Source organism: Scylla paramamosain, chromosome 21, assembly GCF_035594125.1.
Source record: "Scylla paramamosain isolate STU-SP2022 chromosome 21, ASM3559412v1, whole genome shotgun sequence".
NCBI lineage: Eukaryota > Metazoa > Arthropoda > Malacostraca > Decapoda > Portunidae > Scylla > Scylla paramamosain.
Genome location: NC_087171.1, coordinates 21,284,383 through 21,306,335, shown reverse-complemented (window position 1 = coordinate 21,306,335; position 21,953 = coordinate 21,284,383). Strand labels below are relative to the sequence as shown.

The 21,953-nt window shown below is 37.8% G+C and overlaps 1 protein-coding gene and 1 long non-coding RNA gene across 4 annotated transcripts; both read left to right on the top strand.

Moving 5' to 3' along the window:
* The first annotated feature begins 2,665 nt into the window (after positions 1–2,665).
* On the top strand, positions 2,666–20,589 carry LOC135111236 (uncharacterized). 2 transcript variants are annotated; one of them, XM_064024393.1, is made up of 5 exons: positions 2,666–2,862; positions 7,468–7,627; positions 8,297–8,453; positions 9,113–9,266; positions 20,083–20,589. In XM_064024393.1, the coding sequence occupies exons 3-5, from the start codon at positions 8,317–8,319 to the stop codon at positions 20,113–20,115; spliced, it is 324 nt and encodes a 107-aa protein (XP_063880463.1). In that variant the 5' UTR covers positions 2,666–2,862; positions 7,468–7,627; positions 8,297–8,316; the 3' UTR covers positions 20,116–20,589. The 2 variants fall into 2 exon arrangements, 1 of the variants encoding a protein (XP_063880463.1); XR_010273637.1 differs by lacking the exon at positions 20,083–20,589 and having other exon boundaries at positions 2,677–2,862; positions 8,297–8,490; positions 9,113–9,592.
* LOC135111238 (uncharacterized) lies at positions 13,763–20,076 on the top strand. 2 transcript variants are annotated; one of them, XR_010273657.1, is made up of 5 exons: positions 13,763–13,950; positions 18,470–18,629; positions 18,970–19,172; positions 19,296–19,452; positions 19,815–20,076. It is a non-coding gene; the product is annotated as an uncharacterized LOC135111238 (long non-coding RNA). The 2 variants fall into 2 exon arrangements; XR_010273656.1 differs by having other exon boundaries at positions 19,296–19,489.
* Positions 20,590–21,953: the final 1,364 nt, after the last annotated feature.

The following is a 21,953-nucleotide window of genomic DNA, read 5'->3' as shown; positions in this document are numbered from 1 at the left end:
TACTGAGACCATACCATTCATTTGCTACTCCGTCATAATGAATAAGCAATTCTACAAGTCATACGATTGTAATATAAGACAAATGTTCATGATAATAATAATAATAATAATAATAATATTATTATTATTATTATTATTATTATTATTATTATTATTATTATTATTATAATTATTATTATTATTATAAATATTGCAAAAACATCAATAATATCTCTCTCTCTCTCTCTCTCTCTCTCTCTCTCTCTCTCTCTCTCTCTCTCTCTCTCTCTCCAGGCAATAATGGCAACTACATCGAGGGAGTATGGTGCTTCATGACGACGGTTGTGTACATCTTAATTTATATATATATATATATATATATATATATATATATATATATATATATATATATATATATATATATATATATATATATATATATATATATATATATATATATATATATATATATATATATATATATATATATATATATATATATATATATATATATATATATATATATATATATATATATATATATATATATATATATATATATATATATATATATATATATATATATATATATATATATATATATATATGTATATATATATGAAAACTACTAGAAAATTATCAACTAAAGGGTAAAGATAATTCCTCTTTGCTTCATGTTTAGAAGTAATTATACACACAGTGTTCATATTAATGCAAGGAATGATGGATATAAAGACGAAGTCAGAGCCAAAACAACATTTACTTTCCCTGGCCAGACTTGTCACGTGGCACAAGAAATATTCACTCATAAAACCGTAATTAACTTTTCAAAACCATACCAAAACACTTTATAAAACCTAAAAAGTTTAAAGAAAACACAAGACAAATGACATTCAAAACAGGAGATAAACAAGATAAAAGGTTGAGACGGTAATTTAAGCAGTCAGTCGGTGTTTGTAGTACACGTCTCTCAATTCTCTGCGTGAGGGAACTTTTCTGTTTTTGTGCGCCCACGCCTACCCTGTGGTCGCCAGGGATGCTACACAGCTTAAATCTTCCCTGGTGGGTGATAAGGAAGGTGAGGATGCTGCCACTGGACTCGTGGGGGCAAGAAAGAGTGAAAAACAAGCTACCAGGGCATCGTGGCTATTAGGGCAGGTAAGGTGACTCCTCTCAAGGCGCCATGTTATTTAATAGTGTCGACGTGGGGTACTTTCCCAGGAAATTAACATAGAGGGAAATGGTGATAATGCATGACAGCGTAGTGTATGTGGCTTGCCAGTAATGATAACGTTTTATGCTGTGTCGAAGGCATTACAAGAATTCATAATGAAACGAACCGCCCTAACGAGGAAATGTTACGAATACATTCATATAACTATACATTTCACGGTCCTAACTCGCCCTCCAGGACATAATATCAGTTAATTAACCTATGCAGAAAATTAAGAAGCGATAACAATGAAATTGTCAAAATACTGTTATACGGATCATTGGGGCGGTCAGATATATCTGACACTGCCTAGCTTCTGTGATGAAGGGTTAAAGAGTGTTACCGCCAAGCGGGTGGAAAGTTGTTGCGTAAGCGAGTTTGTCAATGAGGAAGGAAAGGACCTGGAGGTCAGGGCGAGGACCAAGACGAGGCCTAAGTCAGCGAATTTCTTGTACGGTCGGTGTTGAAGTAGTGTTGATGTAAGGAGATGAAGGATGCTTGTTATGACATGAGGCTAAGATGAGGCCGGCCTTATCGCCGCCGCTAATGGATAACGATGGACAGGGTAGGAACCCAGGCAGTAACTGAGGACGATAAGGACACTGTGCTGAGGAATGCTGGCTGCTATGTACCGTCGGGTATTATGTACCGGCTCCTATGAACCACTGCTTTGGCTTATATGTACCAAACAAGGCTGCTACATACCAGCTACCAAGTAGGGAGATAAAAATTAATATTGTAAGAAAAAAGTAATAAAACTACATTAAAATATAAAACACGAAAAAAATGAAAAAAATAAAAATAAATAAAACTGTATTGTCAACAAATACAATCAATAGAATTCAGCACACACTGATTTAATACAGGCTTAGTCCTCAGCATGATCCATGAGTTCAGCACACAAGTTAAAAAATGCATCGGTTTTCTCTCTCTCTCTCTCTCTCTCTCTCTCTCTCTCTCTCTCTCTCTCTCAATAGTTGCACGGGTTTTCAAGGGTGTTTTTACGGTTCTAGTGACAGATTATGTTAGTTTCTACATTACTAACAGGAGAAACTTGCTTTTAAAAGGCTGTCATTGAAGTAATACAGTTTTTTAAGGGTGTTTTTACAGTTCTAGTGACAGATCTACAACATTTCTATATTATTAACAGGAGAAACACTCTTGAAAATCCTGGTAATTATCATTTTGGCTTTGAGAAACAGTCGTGAGGAGAGAGAGAGAGAGAGAGAGAGAGAGAGAGAGAGAGAGAGAGAGAGAGAGAGAGAGAGAGAGAGAGAGAGAGAGAGAAGCATTTTAGTTGAGTGTATCCTGCGCTCGTTCGTGTTTGCTGCGGTGACACGGTGCAGCAGTGAGTGAAATTTGACTTCATAATCACGTAGTCGTAGTGGGTGTGGAGTGGGGAAAGGGAAGTGAGGATATTATATGATATATTATTTGATAACATGTCACCTTTAGTGAGTGTTAGTGAGTGTAATAGTGAGTGTGGTTGGAGCAGTGATACGTGGCGCTGGGGAGGGAGAGCGGGTGGCTGGATGGCTGGCTACATTGTTTTGGTCAACACTGGTCAGTCTTGCCCCACACGCTCTTTTAACCAGTGTTTCCGTATTCCCGGCAGCTTTTCCCTGTACCGAGCACCGCCAAGCAGCACCAGAGAGGCACGAATATGTAAGGTGAGTCCAGCGGTGCCAGCCTCACCTCAGTCAGCCTTCCTGCCTTCACTACATCCTCCTCCTCCCTGTAGTGTCTCGTTTATTTAGGTTTTATTATTCGCCTTTTTTAGGCATGTTTTAAGGTTGTTGACTTATTTTTAGAGTTTGTTCACATCTGAGTCTGGAAACTTGGAGATTAAGGCAAATAATGAAAGATTCGTTAATTTGTAAACAAGCTGTCTGCTGAGGTAGAGGCAGGACGTCAGTGTTTTCAGCCATTATTTGCTTCGTCTCTCATTTACTGTAAGCCAAACATGTCATAAGATAGAACCACATGTCTGGCCTTCATATTCGCTGGTCAGATAAATCCACCATTGCCTACTTTTGGTCTCATGAACGAATAATTAAGGCAACATGGCCGCTGGCTACCCCACTAAGGTCTCCCCCCGGCGGCCGCCATGATGGAATGCTGCCTGAGCCAATTTGTTGGGTTCCAATATTTTTTTGAATTTTTCTGAATGACTTTATTTGGCTTCTATAGTAAGTTTTTATGATTTATAAAAATATTTCGTTGCTTTTGAAGTGCGTTTCTTGCCTCAGTTAAGTAAATGTGGTGAATTTGCTGCTGTTTTTTTGCATAAATATAGGACTTTTTACGGTGAAAATTACCAGACCCGGTTTTTTGGCTCTTTTATTTGAGGCTGTAATGAAGGTTTTATTGCTTCAAAAAATCGTTTATGTTATTTAAAGTGTTTTGCGTTTCTGATGAGCTAAGTGTGTGGAATCTAAAATAGCTTTTGATGCCGTTAAAAGTGGTGATTTTGTCATTTTTTGGATTTTTTATTTGAATATCTTAGCTTGTAACTAACTTTGCATTGTTTAGAAAAACACTTCAGATTTTTTAAACTGTTTTTTCATTGGTGTAAAATGAAATGGGTGGACTTTTCAATGATTTTAATGGTGTCAAAGATTCAACACTTTTTCCATATTTGATATTAATATTTCTTTATAACTGCTCAAGCTGGTGATGTTTTTATATTGTGAATATTAGTTAAAGTAATTGTCAAGTCAGAATATATAAGGCATTCGAGCCTAGCTTCGTTTTTTCTAGGGGTCAATTTTGAAATGAAATATGTTACGTACGTCAGCCAGCGGGGCGCCGGCAGCCCCTGCCTGTGACGTCATCAGCGGTCCTGGGACTCGCTCGGATATAGTGTCTCCTCGTCAGTATTTACCGTAATTTCCAGTGTTTTTCCAGGTGTTTCCAAGCTCAGGTATGTAGGCAGTAGTAGTAGAAGGAGAAAAATGGATAAATAGAGGAGGAGGAGGAAGTAGTAAGGAGAAATGGAGGAGAAGGAGGAGGGGGCATAACAGGTAAATACCAAGAAGACCATGTTTAGCTTAGTTTTCCTTCCTGCCCTGCTTTTTCTCTGTAATATTTCATGTGTTTTGTGTGTTTTAAGTGTGTGTTGGATATATTTAGGAGTGTTGTGGAGTGTTTTGTGAATGTTTGAGTGTGTTTAGGATGTATATTTGCTATTATATCTGTGTTTTGTGTGAATTTAGGGTGTTTAAAGTGTGGCTTAGGATGTTTTTAGGTGTAATTTACGTGTATTTAGTCTTGTAAAGTGTTTTGAGTATATTGTGGAGTGTTTTGGGTGTGTTTGGGGGCATATTGAGGTGTTGTGAGTTTGTTATGAGTTTATTTAGGGTGTTTCAAGTGTTTCGGGTGAGTTTGGATGTGTGTCGGGTCTTTTATTTGAGTTTGTGTGGGGTGTTCTGGGTGCGGTAGTAGTAGTAGAAGAAGAAAAATAGATAAATGGAGGAGGAGGAGGAAGTAGTAAGGAGAAATGGAGGAGAAGGAGGAGGGGGCATAACAGGTAAATATGAAGAAGACCATGTTTAGCTTAGTTTTCCTTCCTACTCTGCTTTTTCTCTGTAATATTTCATGTGTTTTGGGTGTTTTAAGTGTGTTTTGGATGTATTTAGGAGTGTTGTGGAGTGTTTTGTGAATGTTTAAGTGTGTTTAAGATGTATATTTGCTATTATATCTGTGTTTTGTGTGAATTTAGGGTGTTTAAAGTGTGGCTTAGGATGTTTTTAGGTGTAATTTACGTGTATTTAGTCTTTAAAGTGCTTTTAGTATATTGTGGAGTATTTTGGGTGTGTTTGGGGGCATACTGAGGTGTTGTGAGTTTGTTATGAGTTTATTTAGGGTGTTTCAAGTGTTTCGGGTGAGTTTGGATGTGTGTCGGGTCTTTTATTTGAGTTTGTGTGGGGTGTTCTGGGTGCGGTAGTAGTAGTAGAAGGAGAAAAATAGATAAATGGAGGAGGAGGAGGAAGTAGTAAGGAGAAATGGAGGAGAAGGAGGATGAGGCATAGCAGGTAAATACCAAGAAGACCATGTTTAGCTAAGTTTTTCTTCCTGCCCTGCTTTTTCTCTGTAATATTTCATGTGTTTTGGGTGTTTTAAGTGTGTTTTGGATATATTTAGGAGTGTTGTGGAGTGTTTTGTGAATGTTTAAGTGTGTTTAGGATGTATATTTGCTATTATATCTGTGTTTTGTGTGCATTTAGGGTGTTTAAAGTGTGGCTTAGGATGTTTTTATGTGTATTTTACGTGTATTTAGTCTTGTAAAGTGTTTTGGGTGTGTTTAGGGGCATATTGAGGTGGTGTGAGTTTGTTTTGAGTTTATTTAGGGTGTTTCAAGTGTTTCGGGTGAGTTTGGATGTGTGTCGGGTCTTTTATTTGAGTTTGTAAGGGGTGTTCTGTGTGCGTCTTAGTGTGGTTTGGGTGTATCCTGTTGTGGGATGTTTTTGGTGTGTTTGAATGAGTTTTGGGATGTTTTGGGTGTGTTTTGGCTGTTTTGAGTGTTTGGGTGAGTTTTGCGGGTAGTTGGAGGTGTTTTGAGTGTATTTTGGATGTTTGAGTGTGTTTTAGTTGTGTTGGATGAGTTTTGTGGGTATATCAGAGTGTTTTGAGTGTCTTGGATGTTTTCAGCATGATTTAGGTGTGTTTGAGTGAGTTTTATGGATATTTTGAGGTGATGTGGGGTGTTTTGAGCATGTTTTTGGATGAATAATATGTGTTTTGTGTGTTTCTGGGTGGGTTTTTTGGGCACATTTGGGTGTTGTGGGGTATTTTGAGTGTATTTGGATGTTAAGTATGTCTTAGGTGTGATTGGATGAGTTTTGTTATATTTAGGGGTGTTTTGAGTGTGGTTTGGGTGAGTTTTGTTGTATTTAGGGTGCTTTGTGTGCAGTACCAGAAGGATAACTGAGGGTGCAGGTCCAATGGAGTTTCAAAGAAAATAGAAAGTCCACTGGAGTTTCAAAGCAAATAATGAGTAGGTCCATTGGAGTTGTTAAGTTGTCCATTGTTTGGTGCTTAGTTAATTTCTTGTAGGCTATCATAGATTCTCTCTCTCTCTCTCTCTCTCTCTCTCTCTCTCTCTCTCTCTCTCTCTCTCTCTCTCTCTCTCTCTCTCTCTCTCTCTCTCTCTCTCTCTCTCTCTCTCTCTCTCTCTCTCTCTCTCTCTCTCTCTCTCTCTCTCTCTCTCTCTCTCTCTCTCTCTCTCCCCCTTTTCCATAAGTTGTTAATTTATCTGTATTTTGTTTACGATAATAATGGTACATAACTGATGGTTCATAGCAGCCATGGATGGTACATAGCAGCCAGTGGTACACAGCAGCCAATGGTACATAGTGGCCTGTTACCGTGCTGAGGACACTCATGTAGGGAGGACGTGTGTCGGTGCAGAGACAGAAGTAGATAGACTTACGTAGAGCACCTGTCAGAAAGGGCATGCGCGTTACTTAATGATTACCTCATGACCCAAACACATAAGTGTAACAACTGTCTGTGTATGAATACATTATCCTATATGTAACGTGCAGAATCATACCTGTATTACACAAATTATTCATATAGAATAATTGTCTATGATCATTAATGTATGTCTTCAGGTTTTGACCGAATTCAACCAGATCCAACCGGATTCAATGGGATACAATAAATTATTCGTGTCATCGTGTGGGTCTGAATCAAGCTTTGCCGCCTGCTGGCGGTTATAAAGAGGCTAAATATTGGGTGTCGTCTTCGTAGAGGTTTATTATTTATTATTATTATTAAATAAGTCTTATTATTATCAAACAGTTTATTATTAGGACAGTTTACAAACTGAAAATGTACAGAAGAGATGGGGAAATAACATATTGTATGTTTGCAAACAATATGTATGCTGTGTGTGTGTGTGTGTGTGTGTGTGTGTGTGTGTGTGTGTGTGTGTGTGTGTGTGTGTGTGTACTTTGCTTTTAGTAGTAGTAATAAGGGACAAAATATTCTAACCACTCAGTATAGCCATGCATGTTCTGTGTATGATCTTATAGGCCAACTGCATGAGGATCATTCCCTAAACCAACCACACCACGTATATTTAATTTTCCTTGATAAATTGAGACCAGAATTTTCATAGAACGTCAGATAACGCCAGTGCTGTGCTAGATTATGAACCCCAGTATTAAGAGAGGACAGACTAACAACACAGGTGCTGTTAATGTTATTAGGTTAATGAAATCTGGTGATGCTGTGTTGTTATAATATTTATTGCTAAGTGTATATTTCAGGGAGGAAGGGAGTACAAGCAATGCAATGGGTGACTTCCAAGCACTTACTGGCCTCCCAGGACCTGCAGTGGAACCAGAAACACTCCCTTTCTGGCGACATTCACAGTTGTCACCAGTGCCACTCACTGCTGGAAGATTGTGTCACTGTATGCTGCCAAAGGTGAATAGAGGGAAACTCTCTCTCTCTCTCTTTGTCTGACAGGTGTGTGTGTGTGTGTGTATCTATCTATCTCCGTCTATCCATCCATCTATTTGTTTGTCTGTATCTTTGTCTGCTTATTTATCTACTGCATTAACTAAAAGTAAAGATAGGAGCTTCAGAAATTGTGGACTGTATAGGGTCAGATACAAAAGGTAGGGGATCAGAAAGTGTTTGTTAGCTTTTTTTTTTTTTATTATAATGTAATTCCAATTTGCTGAAGACCTTTGTTTTCCATGTCACCACAGACACAACGAATACTGGCTCTAGTAATTAATTCTGGTTATTGTTGCTATTGCTACAGGTGTGAGTGAAGAGGAAAGATGTACTTGAGATGCCAACAAGTCAATTTGTTCTAGCCGCTTTTTAATGTTTGGTGGGAAGCCTTGAGAAAAAGGCAGTCCCTGAGCAGCGTGTGCCACCATGACGCAAGATTGGCGTTCATTGACTATTATTGTAACAGTACAGTATTTTCATTACATCAGAGACCCCTAGGAGTTAAGGAAGGTAAAAACAAAACAAGAAACTTTGGGTTTGGATGAATTTTATTGTTAAATGTGTGTTGGGATGAAGTTTATTGTTAAATGTACATTACATTATTATGTGTTACTGATTGAGATTGGGTTTCAGGAAGGAGTACAAGCAACACAATGGTTGACTTGGAAGTACTCACTGGCCTCCTAGGACTGGCAGTGGAACCAGGAACACACTCCCTTTCTGGCAGCATTGGCAGTTGTCACTTCTGCCACTCATTGCTGGAAGATTGTGTCACTGTATGCTACAAAAGGTGATATTCTCTCCGTCTCTCACTCTCTCTCTGACAGGTGTGTGTTTGTGTGTATCTATCCATCTATCCATTTATATGTCTGTCTGCTAATTTATCTGCATCAGTAACTAAAAGTAAAGGTAGGAGCTTCAGAAATTGTGGACTGTATAGGGTCAGACGCAAAAGGCACAGGATGAAAGTTTTTTTTTGGGGGGGGGGAATTTGCATAATGTAATTCCAATTTACTGAAGACCTTTGTTTTCCACATCACCAGATACAATGAATACTGACTAGTAATAAATACTGGTTATTGTTGCTATTGCTACAAGTGTGAGTGAAGAGGAGAGATGCATTTGAGATACCAATAAATCAATTTGTCTCAGGCCTTTTTAACGTTTGCCGGGAGGCCTTGAGCAGTCCCTGAGCAGCGTGTGCTTCCATGATGCAAGATTGGCTGGCGTTCATTGACTAGTATTGTAACAGTACAGTATTTTTCATTACACCAGAGACCTCTTGGAGTTAAAGAAAGTTAAAACAAAACAAGAAACTTTGTTTTGGGATTAATGTTATTGTTAAATGTATGTTGGGATGAAGGTTATTGTTAAATGTATGTTGGGATGAAGGTTATTGTTAAATGTATATTACATTATTATGTGTTACTGATTGAGATTGGGTTTCAGGAAGAAGAGGAGTACAAGCAACATAATGGGTGACTTGCAAGCATTCACTGGCCTCCCAGGACCTGCAGTGGAACCAGGAACACTTTCTGGCAGCATTCACAGTTGTCACCAGTGCCAGTCATTGCTGGAATATTGTCACTGTATGCTGCAAAAGGTGTTAGATCTCTCTCTCTCTCTCTCTCTCTCTCTCTCTGATAGGTGTGTGTGTGTGTGTGTGTGTGTGCTTACCTATCTATCTATCCATATGTCTAAACATAGGAGCTTCAGAAATTGGGGGCTGTATAGGGTCAGATGCAAAAGGTAGAGGATCATAGTGTTTTTAGTTTTTTTCTTTTTATGGAATTTGTATGATGTAATTCCAATTTACTGAAGACTTGTTTTACATGTTAACACTTATTTTCATATTTAACTATTTTTTTTATGTCCCAAGTATTTGAAAACCTAATTGTCATGTATTATGGAAATAAAATGTTACCTGCATGTTTTGATTTAATTTAGGGATCTTCCTTACTTATGTTGTGTTTTTGTTTGGTGAAAAAGATGGCTTTGCAAAACTAACGTGTTACACTACACTACATACTGTCCTGAATGAGAGAGCGAGCGAGCGAGCGCTCAGGCCATCATAAAGCGAGTCGACACGTCAGATGTTGTTAGACTGGCACCACTTTCGCGAGACTTGTATTGTTTTTTGTAAGAATAAGTGTACAGACAGGTGCATACTTCATGAAGCAGCCTTCCACCTTTATTTTTATTTATTTATTATTTTTTTTTTTTTACCTAAGTGGCATGTCAACACGAGGGATTTTAGTATTTTAGTGTGTGGAGAGAGGGAGAGAGATAGGTGGGGGGGGACATGGAGTGGGGTTGAGAAAGGTGTGGCTTAATTTACATGTCACGACTTCTGGCTAATTACACTTACCTACTAAAATCCCTCGAGTTGACGTGCCGCTTTGGCTTAAAAAAAAATATATATATATATATATATATATATATATATATATATATATATATATATATATATATATATATATATATATATATAATGATAGAAGCTGCTTTATGAAGTATGGGGCCGTCTGTACACTTGGATTCTTACAAAAACAATACAAATCTCGAGAAAGTGATGCCAGTCTAACATTTCCTGACGTGTCGATTCGCTTTATGACAGCCTGAGCTGTCACCTCTCTCTCTCTCTCTCTCTCTCTCTCTCTCTCTCTCTCTCTCTCTCTCTCTCTCTCTCTCTCTCTCTCTCTCTAAGCAGAATCTCATCTTTGACCTCATTTTATCATCAACAAGCCAATACTCGCCTTTCTATGCAGCAGCTGGACCCGAGTTAGATGCTATGGAATCTGTTGAAAGAAAAAAAAAAAAAGATGCAGGATGAAAATGTCAGCCGTCATAGAAAGGAAGAAAAAATGTGAATACGAATTTGGAGGAGGACATAATGGACCTACTGTGGCCTTGCCATAAATGTAAAAATCTTGTAGGGGCCGTGTCTATGGCTGTGATAGCTCTGAGAATGTGTTGCTTGACAGCTTTCATTAAGGCTTCCCCTGTCCACCCGCTTCCACAACTACCAGTATAGACAGACCTTTTCAGCAACCAGTATCCTGCCTAGCTAAAATAAATATAACCATGGAGCCCATTAGCTCATCAGACAGAACGATGATATTACCAGGCCGTGCAAATGAGCGAAAATCGTTTTCATTATTGCCTTCCTTTTATTTTGCGGGCATCATGCCGCCCCTTAAACAATGCCGTGCTGGGCGATTGCTCATGTCGCCCACTGTTATATAGATCCTTTTCTGTATGACTGCTGAAGGTTGTTGAGACCCCGAAGCATTTCAGAGTAGTCTTTAATTCGCGTCTGGCAACGAGACCCAAGGATAGGCCGATAGTTACGGCACCAATCATTAATTCAGAGCTAAATGCAACAAATAACACTAAAAGCACCTACAAAATCATTATAAACACTTGCAACAATAATGAGAGAGAGAGAGAGAGAGAGAGAGAGAGAGAGAGAGAGAGAGAGAGAGAGAGAGAGAGAGAGAGAGAGAGATTTACGCCTTAATTACTTATTTGTTAACTGCATAAATAGTCCGCAGCTTGCACTATATCTTTAGCAATGAGGTGTGTCCTGATGTGAGGGGTGCATCAGGATAGAGGCCAGGGGTCGGTGCGACCCTCCTGACCTTAAGATATACTGCTCCTGGCGGGCAAGTTGGGAAGCGTGCTGTGAGCGCGTATCTGCCAACGAAATACGAAGGAAAACTATAGGTAATTTACTTAGATTTTAGGTATTGAGGAAATAACCTTAACATAGTAACTATAAAACACTGGTAGATTATATCAGGAATATATATATATATATATATATATATATATATATATATATATATATATATATATATATATATATATATATATATATATATATATATATATATATATATATATATATATATATATATATATATATATATATATATATATATGAAAACTACTAGAAAATTATCAACTAAAGGGTAAAGATAATTCCTCTTTGCTTCATGTTTAGAAGTAATTATACACACAGTGTTCATATTAATGCAAGGAATGATGGATATAAAGACGAAGTCAGAGCCAAAACAACATTTACTTTCCCTGGCCAGACTTGTCACGTGGCACAAGAAATATTCACTCATAAAACCGTAATTAACTTTTCAAAACCATACCAAAACACTTTATAAAACCTAAAAAGTTTAAAGAAAACACAAGACAAATGACATTCAAAACAGGAGATAAACAAGATAAAAGGTTGAGACGGTAATTTAGGCAGTCAGTCGGTGTTTGTAGTACACGTCTCTCAATTCTCTGCGTGAGGGAACTTTTCTGTTTTTGTGCGCCCACGCCTACCCTGTGGTCGCCAGGGATGCTACACAGCTTAAATCTTCCCTGGTGGGTGATAAGGAAGGTGAGGATGCTGCCACTGGACTCGTGGGGGCAAGAAAGAGTGAAAAACAAGCTACCAGGGCATCGTGGCTATTAGGGCAGGTAAGGTGACTCCTCTCAAGGCGCCATGTTATTTAATAGTGTCGACGTGGGGTACTTTCCCAGGAAATTAACATAGAGGGAAATGGTGATAATGCATGACAGCGTAGTGTATGTGGCTTGCCAGTAATGATAACGTTTTATGCTGTGTCGAAGGCATTACAAGAATTCATAATGAAACGAACCGCCCTAACGAGGAAATGTTACGAATACATTCATATAACTATACATTTCACGGTCCTAACTCGCCCTCCAGGACATAATATCAGTTAATTAACCTATGCAGAAAATTAAGAAGCGATAACAATGAAATTGTCAAAATACTGTTATACGGATCATTGGGGCGGTCACTATTATCGACCATTATTTCCTTTATCTGTCATTATAACCTAATCCTGTCACAAATGGAGCTACATTTCTAATACATCATATCCGCAGGTCAGATATATCTGACACTGCCTAGCTTCTGTGATGAAGGGTTAAAGAGTGTTACCGCCAAGCGGGTGAAAAGTTGTTGCGTAAGCGAGTTTGTCAATGAGGAAGGAAAGGACCTGGAGGTCAGGGCGAGGACCAAGACGAGGCCTAAGTCAGCGAATTTCTTGTACGGTCGGTGTTGAAGTAGTGTTGATGTAAGGAGATGTAGGATGCTTGTTATGACATGAGGCTAAGATGAGGCCGGCCTTATCGCCGCCGCTAATGGATAACGATGGACAGGGTAGGAACCCAGGCAGTAACTGAGGACGATAAGGACACTGTGCTGAGGAATGCTGGCTGCTATGTACCGTCGGCTATTATGTACCGGCTCCTATGAACCACTGCTTTGGCTTATATGTACCAAACAAGGCTGCTACATACCAGCTACCAAGTAGGGAGATAAAAATTAATATTGTAAGAAAAAAGTAATAAAACTACATTAAAATATATAACACGAAAAAAATGAAAAAAATAAAAATAAATAAAACTGTATTGTCAACAAATACAATCAATAGAATTCAGCACACACTGATTTAATACAGGCTTAGTCCTCAGCATGATCCATGAGTTCAGCACACAAGTTAAAAAATGCATCGGTTTTCTCTCTCTCTCTCTCTCTCTCTCTCTCTCTCTCTCTCTCTCTCTCTCTCTCAATAGTTACACGGGTTTTCAAGGGTGTTTTTACGGTTCTAGTGACAGATTATGTTAGTTTCTACATTACTAACAGGAGAAACTTGCTTTTAAAAGGCTGTCATTGAAGTAATACAGTTTTTTAAGGGTGTTTTTACAGTTCTAGTGACAGATCTACAACATTTCTATATTATTAACAGGAGAAACACTCTTGAAAATCCTGGTAATTATCATTTTGGCTTTGAGAAACAGTCGTGAGGAGAGAGAGAGAGAGAGAGAGAGAGAGAGAGAGAGAGAGAGAGAGAGAGAGAGAAGCATTTTAGTTGAGTGTATCCTGCGCTCGTTCGTGTTTGCTGCGGTGACACGGTGCAGCAGTGAGTGAAATTTTACTTCATAATCACGTAGTCGTAGTGGGTGTGGAGTGGGGAAAGGGAAGTGAGGAAGTGAGGATATTATATGATATATTATTTGATAACATGTCACCTTTAGTGAGTGTTAGTGAGTGTAATAGTGAGTGTGGTTGGAGCAGTGATACGTGGCGCTGGGGAGGGAGAGCGGGTGGCTGGATGGCTGGCTACATTGTTTTGGTCAACACTGGTCAGTCTTGCCCCACACGCTCTTTTAACCAGTGTTTCCGTATTCCCGGCAGCTTTTCCCTGTACCGAGCACCGCCAAGCAGCACCAGAGAGGCACGAATATGTAAGGTGAGTCCAGCGGTGCCAGCCTCACCTCAGTCAGCCTTCCTGCCTTCACTACATCCTCCTCCTCCCTGTAGTGTCTCGTTTATTTAGGTTTTATTATTCGCCTTTTTTAGGCATGTTTTAAGGTTGTTGACTTATTTTTAGAGTTTGTTCACATCTGAGTCTGGAAACTTGGAGATTAAGGCAAATAATGAAAGATTCGTTAATTTGTAAACAAGCTGTCTGCTGAGGTAGAGGCAGGACGTCAGTGTTTTCAGCCATTATTTGCTTCGTCTCTCATTTACTGTAAGCCAAACATGTCATAAGATAGAACCACATGTCTGGCCTTCATATTCGCTGGTCAGATAAATCCACCATTGCCTACTTTTGGTCTCATGAACGAATAATTAAGGCAACATGGCCGCTGGCTACCCCACTAAGGTCTCCCCCCGGCGGCCGCCATGATGGAATGCTGCCTGAGCCAATTTGTTGGGTTCCAATATTTTTTTGAATTTTTCTGAATGACTTTATTTGGCTTCTATAGTAAGTTTTTATGATTTATAAAAATATTTCGTTGCTTTTGAAGTGCGTTTCTTGCCTCAGTTAAGTAAATGTGGTGAATTTGCTGCTGTTTTTTTTGCATAAATATAGGACTTTTTACGGTGAAATTTACCAGACCCGGTTTTTTGGCTCTTTTATTTGAGGCTGTAATGAAGGTTTTATTGCTTCAAAAAATCGTTTATGTTATTTAAAGTGTTTTGCGTTTCTGATGAGCTAAGTGTGTGGAATCTAAAATAGCTTTTGATGCCGTTAAAAGTGGTGATTTTGTCATTTTTTTGATTTTTTATTTGAATATCTTAGCTTGTAACTAACTTTGCATTGTTTAGAAAAACACTTCAGATTTTTTAAAGTGTTTTTTCATTGGTGTAAAATGAAATGGGTGGACTTTTCAATGATTTTAATGGTGTCAAAGATTCAACACTTTTTCCATATTTGATATTAATATTTCTTTATAACTGCTCAAGCTGGTGATGTTTTTATATTGTGAATATTAGTTAAAGTAATTGTCAAGTCAGAATATATAAGGCATTCGAGCCTAGCTTCGTTTTTTCTAGGGGTCAATTTTGAAATGAAATATGTTACGTACGTCAGCCAGCGGGGCGCCGGCAGCCCCTGCCTGTGACGTCATCAGCGGTCCTGGGACTCGCTCGGATATAGTGTCTCCTCGTCAGTATTTACCGTAATTTCCAGTGTTTTTCCAGGTGTTTCCAAGCTCAGGTATGTAGGCAGTAGTAGTAGAAGGAGAAAAATGGATAAATAGAGGAGGAGGAGGAAGTAGTAAGGAGAAATGGAGGAGAAGGAGGAGGGGGCATAACAGGTAAATACCAAGAAGACCATGTTTAGCTTTGTTTTCCTTCCTGCCCTGCTTTTTCTCTGTAATATTTCATGTGTTTTGTGTGTTTTAAGTGTGTTTTGGATATATTTAGGAGTGTTGTGGAGTGTTTTGTGAATGTTTGAGTGTGTTTAGGATGTATATTTGCTATTATATCTGTGTTTTGTGTGAATTTAGGGTGTTTAAAGTGTGGCTTAGGATGTTTTTAGGTGTAATTTACGTGTATTTAGTCTTGTAAAGTGTTTTGAGTATATTGTGGAGTGTTTTGGGTGTGTTTGGGGGCATATTGAGGTGTTGTGAGTTTGTTATGAGTTTATTTAGGGTGTTTCAAGTGTTTCGGGTGAGTTTGGATGTGTGTCGGGTCTTTTATTTGAGTTTGTGTGGGGTGTTCTGGGTGCGGTAGTAGTAGTAGAAGAAGAAAAATAGATAAATAGAGGAGGAGGAGGAAGTAGTAAGGAGAAATGGAGGAGAAGGAGGAGGGGGCATAACAGGTAAATATGAAGAAGACCATGTTTAGCTTAGTTTTCCTCCCTACTCTGCTTTTTCTCTGTAATATTTCATGTGTTTTGGGTGTTTTAAGTGTGTTTTGGATGTATTTAGGAGTGTTGTGGAGTGTTTTGTGAATGTTTAAGTGTGTTTAAGATGTATATTTGCTATTATATCTGTGTTTTGTGTGAATTTAGGGTGTTTAAAGTGTGGCTTAGGATGTTTTTAGGTGTAATTTACGTGTATTTAGTCTTTAAAGTGCTTTTAGTATATTGTGGAGTATTTTGGGTGTGTTTGGGGGCATACTGAGGTGTTGTGAGTTTGTTATGAGTTTATTTAGGGTGTTTCAAGTGTTTCGGGTGAGTTTGGATGTGTGTCGGGTCTTTTATTTGAGTTTGTGTGGGGTGTTCTGGTTGCGGTAGTAGTAGTAGAAGGAGAAAAATAGATAAATGGAGGAGGAGGAGGAAGTAGTAAGGAGAAATGGAGGAGAAGGAGGATGAGGCATAGCAGGTAAATACCAAGAAGACCATGTTTAGCTAAGTTTTTCTTCCTGCCCTGCTTTTTCTCTGTAATATTTCATGTGTTTTGGGTGTTTTAAGTGTGTTTTGGATATATTTAGGAGTGTTGTGGAGTGTTTTGTGAATGTTTAAGTGTGTTTAGGATGTATATTTGCTATTATATCTGTGTTTTGTGTGCATTTAGGGTGTTTAAAGTGTGGCTTAGGATGTTTTTATGTGTATTTTACGTGTATTTAGTCTTGTAAAGTGTTTTGGGTGTGTTTGGGGGCATATTGAGGTGGTGTGAGTTTGTTTTGAGTTTATTTAGGGTGTTTCAAGTGTTTCGGGTGAGTTTGGATGTGTGTCGGGTCTTTTATTTGAGTTTGTAAGGGGTGTTCTGTGTGCGTCTTAGTGTGGTTTGGGTGTATCCTGTTGTGGGATGTTTTTGGTGTGTTTGAATGAGTTTTGGGATGTTTTGGGTGTGTTTTGGCTGTTTTGAGTGTTTGGGTGAGTTTTGCGGGTAGTTGGAGGTGTTTTGAGTGTATTTTGGATGTTTGAGTGTGTTTTAGTTGTGTTGGATGAGTTTTGTGGGTATATCAGAGTGTTTTGAGTGTCTTGGATGTTTTCAGCATGATTTAGGTGTGTTTGAGTGAGTTTTATGGATATTTTGAGGTGATGTGGGGTGTTTTGAGCATGTTTTTGGATGAATAATATGTGTTTTGTGTGTTTCTGGGTGGGTTTTTTGGGCACATTTGGGTGTTGTGGGGTATTTTGAGTGTATTTGGATGTTAAGTATGTCTTAGGTGTGATTGGATGAGTTTTGTTATATTTAGGGGTGTTTTGAGTGTGGTTTGGGTGAGTTTTGTTGTATTTAGGGTGCTTTGTGTGCAGTACCAGAAGGATAACTGAGGGTGCAGGTCCAATGGAGTTTCAAAGAAAATAGAAAGTCCACTGGAGTTTCAAAGCAAATAATGAGTAGGTCCATTGGAGTTGTTAAGTTGTCCATTGTTTGGTGCTTAGTTAATTTCTTGTAGGCTATCATAGATTCTCTCTCTCTCTCTCTCTCTCTCTCTCTCTCTCTCTCTCTCTCTCTCTCTCTCTCTCTCTCTCTCTCTCTCTCTCTCTCTCTCTCTCTCTCTCCCCCCCCCCTTTTCCATAAGTTGTTAATTTATCTGTATTTTGTTTACGATAATAATGGTACATAACTGATGGTTCATAGCAGCCATGGATGGTACATAGCAGCCAGTGGTACACAGCAGCCAATGGTACATAGTGGCCTGTTACCGTGCTGAGGACACTCATGTAGGGAGGACGTGTGTCGGTGCAGAGACAGAAGTAGATAGACTTACGTAGAGCACCTGTCAGAAAGGGCATGCGCGTTACTTAATGATTACCTCATGACCCAAACACATAAGTGTAACAACTGTCTGTGTAAGAATACATTATCCTATATGTAACGTGCAGAATCATACCTGTATTACACAAATTATTCATATAGAATAATTGTCTACTCGTATGATCATTAATGTATGTCTTCAGGTTTTGACCGAATTCAACCAGATCCAACCGGATTCAATGGGATACAATAAATTATTCGTGTCATCGTGTGGGTCTGAATCAAGCTTTGCCGCCTGCTGGCGGTTATAAAGAGGCTAAATATTGGGTGTCGTCTTCGTAGAGGTTTATTATTTATTATTATTATTAAATAAGTCTTATTATTATCAAACAGTTTATTATTAGGACAGTTTACAAACTGAAAATGTACAGAAGAGATGGGGAAATAACATATTGTATGTTTGCAAACAATATGTATGCTGTGTGTGTGTGTGTGTGTGTGTGTGTGTGTACTTTGCTTTTAGTAGTAGTAATAAGGGACAAAATATTCTAACCACTCAGTATAGCCATGCATGTTCTGTGTATGATCTTATAGGCCAACTGCATGAGGATCATTCCCTAAACCAACCACACCACGTATATTTAATTTTCCTTGATAAATTGAGACCAGAATTTTCATAGAACGTCAGATAACGCCAGTGCTGTGCTAGATTACGAACCCCAGTATTAAGAGAGGACAGACTAACAACACAGGTGCTGTTAATGTTATTAGGTTAATGAAATCTGGTGATGCTGTGTTGTTATAATATTTATTGCTAAGTGTATATTTCAGGGAGGAAGGGAGTACAAGCAATGCAATGGGTGACTTCCAAGCACTTACTGGCCTCCCAGGACCTGCAGTGGAACCAGAAACACTCCCTTTCTGGCGACATTCACAGTTGTCACCAGTGCCACTCACTGCTGGAAGATTGTGTCACTGTATGCTGCCAAAGGTGAATAGAGGGAAACTCTCTCTCTCTCTCTTTGTCTGACAGGTGTGTGTGTGTGTGTATCTATCTATCTCCGTCTATCCATCCATTTATTTGTTTGTCTGTATCTTTGTCTGCTTATTTATCTACTGCATTAACTAAAAGTAAAGATAGGAGCTTCAGAAATTGTGGACTGTATAGGGTCAGATACAAAAGGTAGGGGATCAGAAAGTGTTTGTTAGCTTTTTTTTTTTTATTATAATGTAATTCCAATTTGCTGAAGACCTTTGTTTTCCATGTCACCACAGACACAACGAATACTGGCTCTAGTAATTAATTCTGGTTATTGTTGCTATTGCTACAGGTGTGAGTGAAGAGGAAAGATGTATTTGAGATGCCAACAAGTCAATTTGTTCTAGCCGCTTTTTAATGTTTGGTGGGAAGCCTTGAGAAAAAGGCAGTCCCTGAGCAGCGTGTGCCACCATGACGCAAGATTGGCGTTCATTGACTATTATTGTAACAGTACAGTATTTTCATTACATCAGAGACCCCTAGGAGTTAAGGAAGGTAAAAACAAAACAAGAAACTTTGGGTTTGGATGAATTTTATTGTTAAATGTGTGTTGGGATGAAGTTTATTGTTAAATGTACATTACATTATTATGTGTTACTGATTGAGATTGGGTTTCAGGAAGGAGTACAAGCAACACAATGGTTGACTTGGAAGTACTCACTGGCCTCCTAGGACTGGCAGTGGAACCAGGAACACACTCCCTTTCTGGCAGCATTGGCAGTTGTCACTTCTGCCACTCATTGCTGGAAGATTGTGTCACTGTATGCTACAAAAGGTGATATTCTCTCCGTCTCTCACTCTCTCTCTGACAGGTGTGTGTTTGTGTGTATCTATCCATCTATCCATTTATATGTCTGTCTGCTAATTTATCTGCATCAGTAACTAAAAGTAAAGGTAGGAGCTTCAGAAATTGTGGACTGTATAGGGTCAGACGCAAAAGGCACAGGATGAAAGTTTTTTTTTGGGGGGGGGGAATTTGCATAATGTAATTCCAATTTACTGAAGACCTTTGTTTTCCACATCACCAGATACAATGAATACTGACTAGTAATAAATACTGGTTATTGTTGCTATTGCTACAAGTGTGAGTGAAGAGGAGAGATGCATTTGAGATACCAATAAATCAATTTGTCTCAGGCCTTTTTAACGTTTGCCGGGAGGCCTTGAGCAGTCCCTGAGCAGCGTGTGCTTCCATGATGCAAGATTGGCTGGCGTTCATTGACTAGTATTGTAACAGTACAGTATTTTTCATTACACCAGAGACCTCTTGGAGTTAAAGAAAGTTAAAACAAAACAAGAAACTTTGTTTTGGGATTAATGTTATTGTTAAATGTATGTTGGGATGAAGGTTATTGTTAAATGTATATTACATTATTATGTGTTACTGATTGAGATTGGGTTTCAGGAAGAAGAGGAGTACAAGCAACATAATGGGTGACTTGCAAGCATTCACTGGCCTCCCAGGACCTGCAGTGGAACCAGGAACACTTTCTGGCAGCATTCACAGTTGTCACCAGTGCCAGTCATTGCTGGAATATTGTCACTGTATGCTGCAAAAGGTGTTAGATCTCTCTCTTTCTCTCTCTCTCTCTCTCTCTGATAGGTGTGTGTGTGTGTGTGTGTGTGTGTGTGTGTGTGTGTGTGTGTGTGTGCTTACCTATCTATCTATCCATATGTCTAAACATAGGAGCTTCAGAAATTGGGGGCTGTATAGGGTCAGATGCAAAAGGTAGAGGATCATAGTGTTTTTAGTTTTTTTTCTTTTTATGGAATTTGTATGATGTAATTCCAATTTACTGAAGACTTTTGTTTTACACGTTAACACTTATTTTCATATTTAACTATTTTTTTTATGTCCCAAGTATTTGAAAACCTAATTGTCATGTATTATGGAAATAAAATGTTACCTGCATGTTTTGATTTAATTTAGGGATCTTCCTTACTTATGTTGTGTTTTTGTTTGGTGAAAAAGATGGCTTTGCAAAACTAACGTGTTACACTACACTACATACTGTCCTGAATGAGAGAGCGAGCGAGCGAGCGCTCAGGCCATCATAAAGCGAGTCGACACGTCAGATGTTGTTAGACTGGCACCACTTTCGCGAGACTTGTATTGTTTTTTGTAAGAATAAGTGTACAGACAGGTGCATACTTCATGAAGCAGCCTTCCACCTTTATTTTTATTTATTTATTATTTTTTTTTTTTTACCTAAGTGGCATGTCAACACGAAGGATTTTAGTATTTTAGTGTGTGGAGAGAGGGAGAGAGATAGGTGGGGGGGGGACATGGAGTGGGGTTGAGAAAGGTGTGGCTTAATTTACATGTCACGACTTCTGGCTAATTACACTTACCTACTAAAATCCCTCGAGTTGACGTGCCGCTTTGGCTTAAAAAAAAAAAAAAAATTGTATATATATATATATATATATATATATATATATATATATATATATATATATATATATATATATATATATATATATATATATATATATATATATATATATATATATATATATATATATATATATATATATATATATATATATATATATATATATATATATATATATATATATATATATATATATATATATATATATATATATATATATATATATATATATATATATATATATATATATATATATATATATATATATATATATATATATATATATATATATATTATATATATATATATATATATATATATATATATATATATATATATATATATATATATATATATATATATATATATATATATATATATATATATATATATATATATATATATATATATATATATATATATATATATATATATATATATATATATATATATATATATATATATATATATATATATATATATATATATAATGATAGAAGCTGCTTTATGAAGTATGGGGCCGTCTGTACACTTGGATTCTTACAAAAACAATACAAATCTCGAGAAAGTGATGCCAGTCTAACATTTCCTGACGTGTCGATTCGCTTTATGACAGCCTGAGCTGTCACCTCTCTCTCTCTCTCTCTCTCTCTAAGCAGAATCTCATCTTTGACCTCATTTTATCATCAACAAGCCAACACTCGCCTTTCTATGCAGCAGCTGGACCCGAGTTAGATGCTATGGAATCTGTTGAAAGAAAAAAAAAAAGATGCAGGATGAAAATGTCAGCCGTCATAGAAAGGAAGAAAAAATGTGAATACGAATTTGGAGGAGGACATAATGGACCTACTGTGGCCTTGCCATAAATGTAAAAATCTTG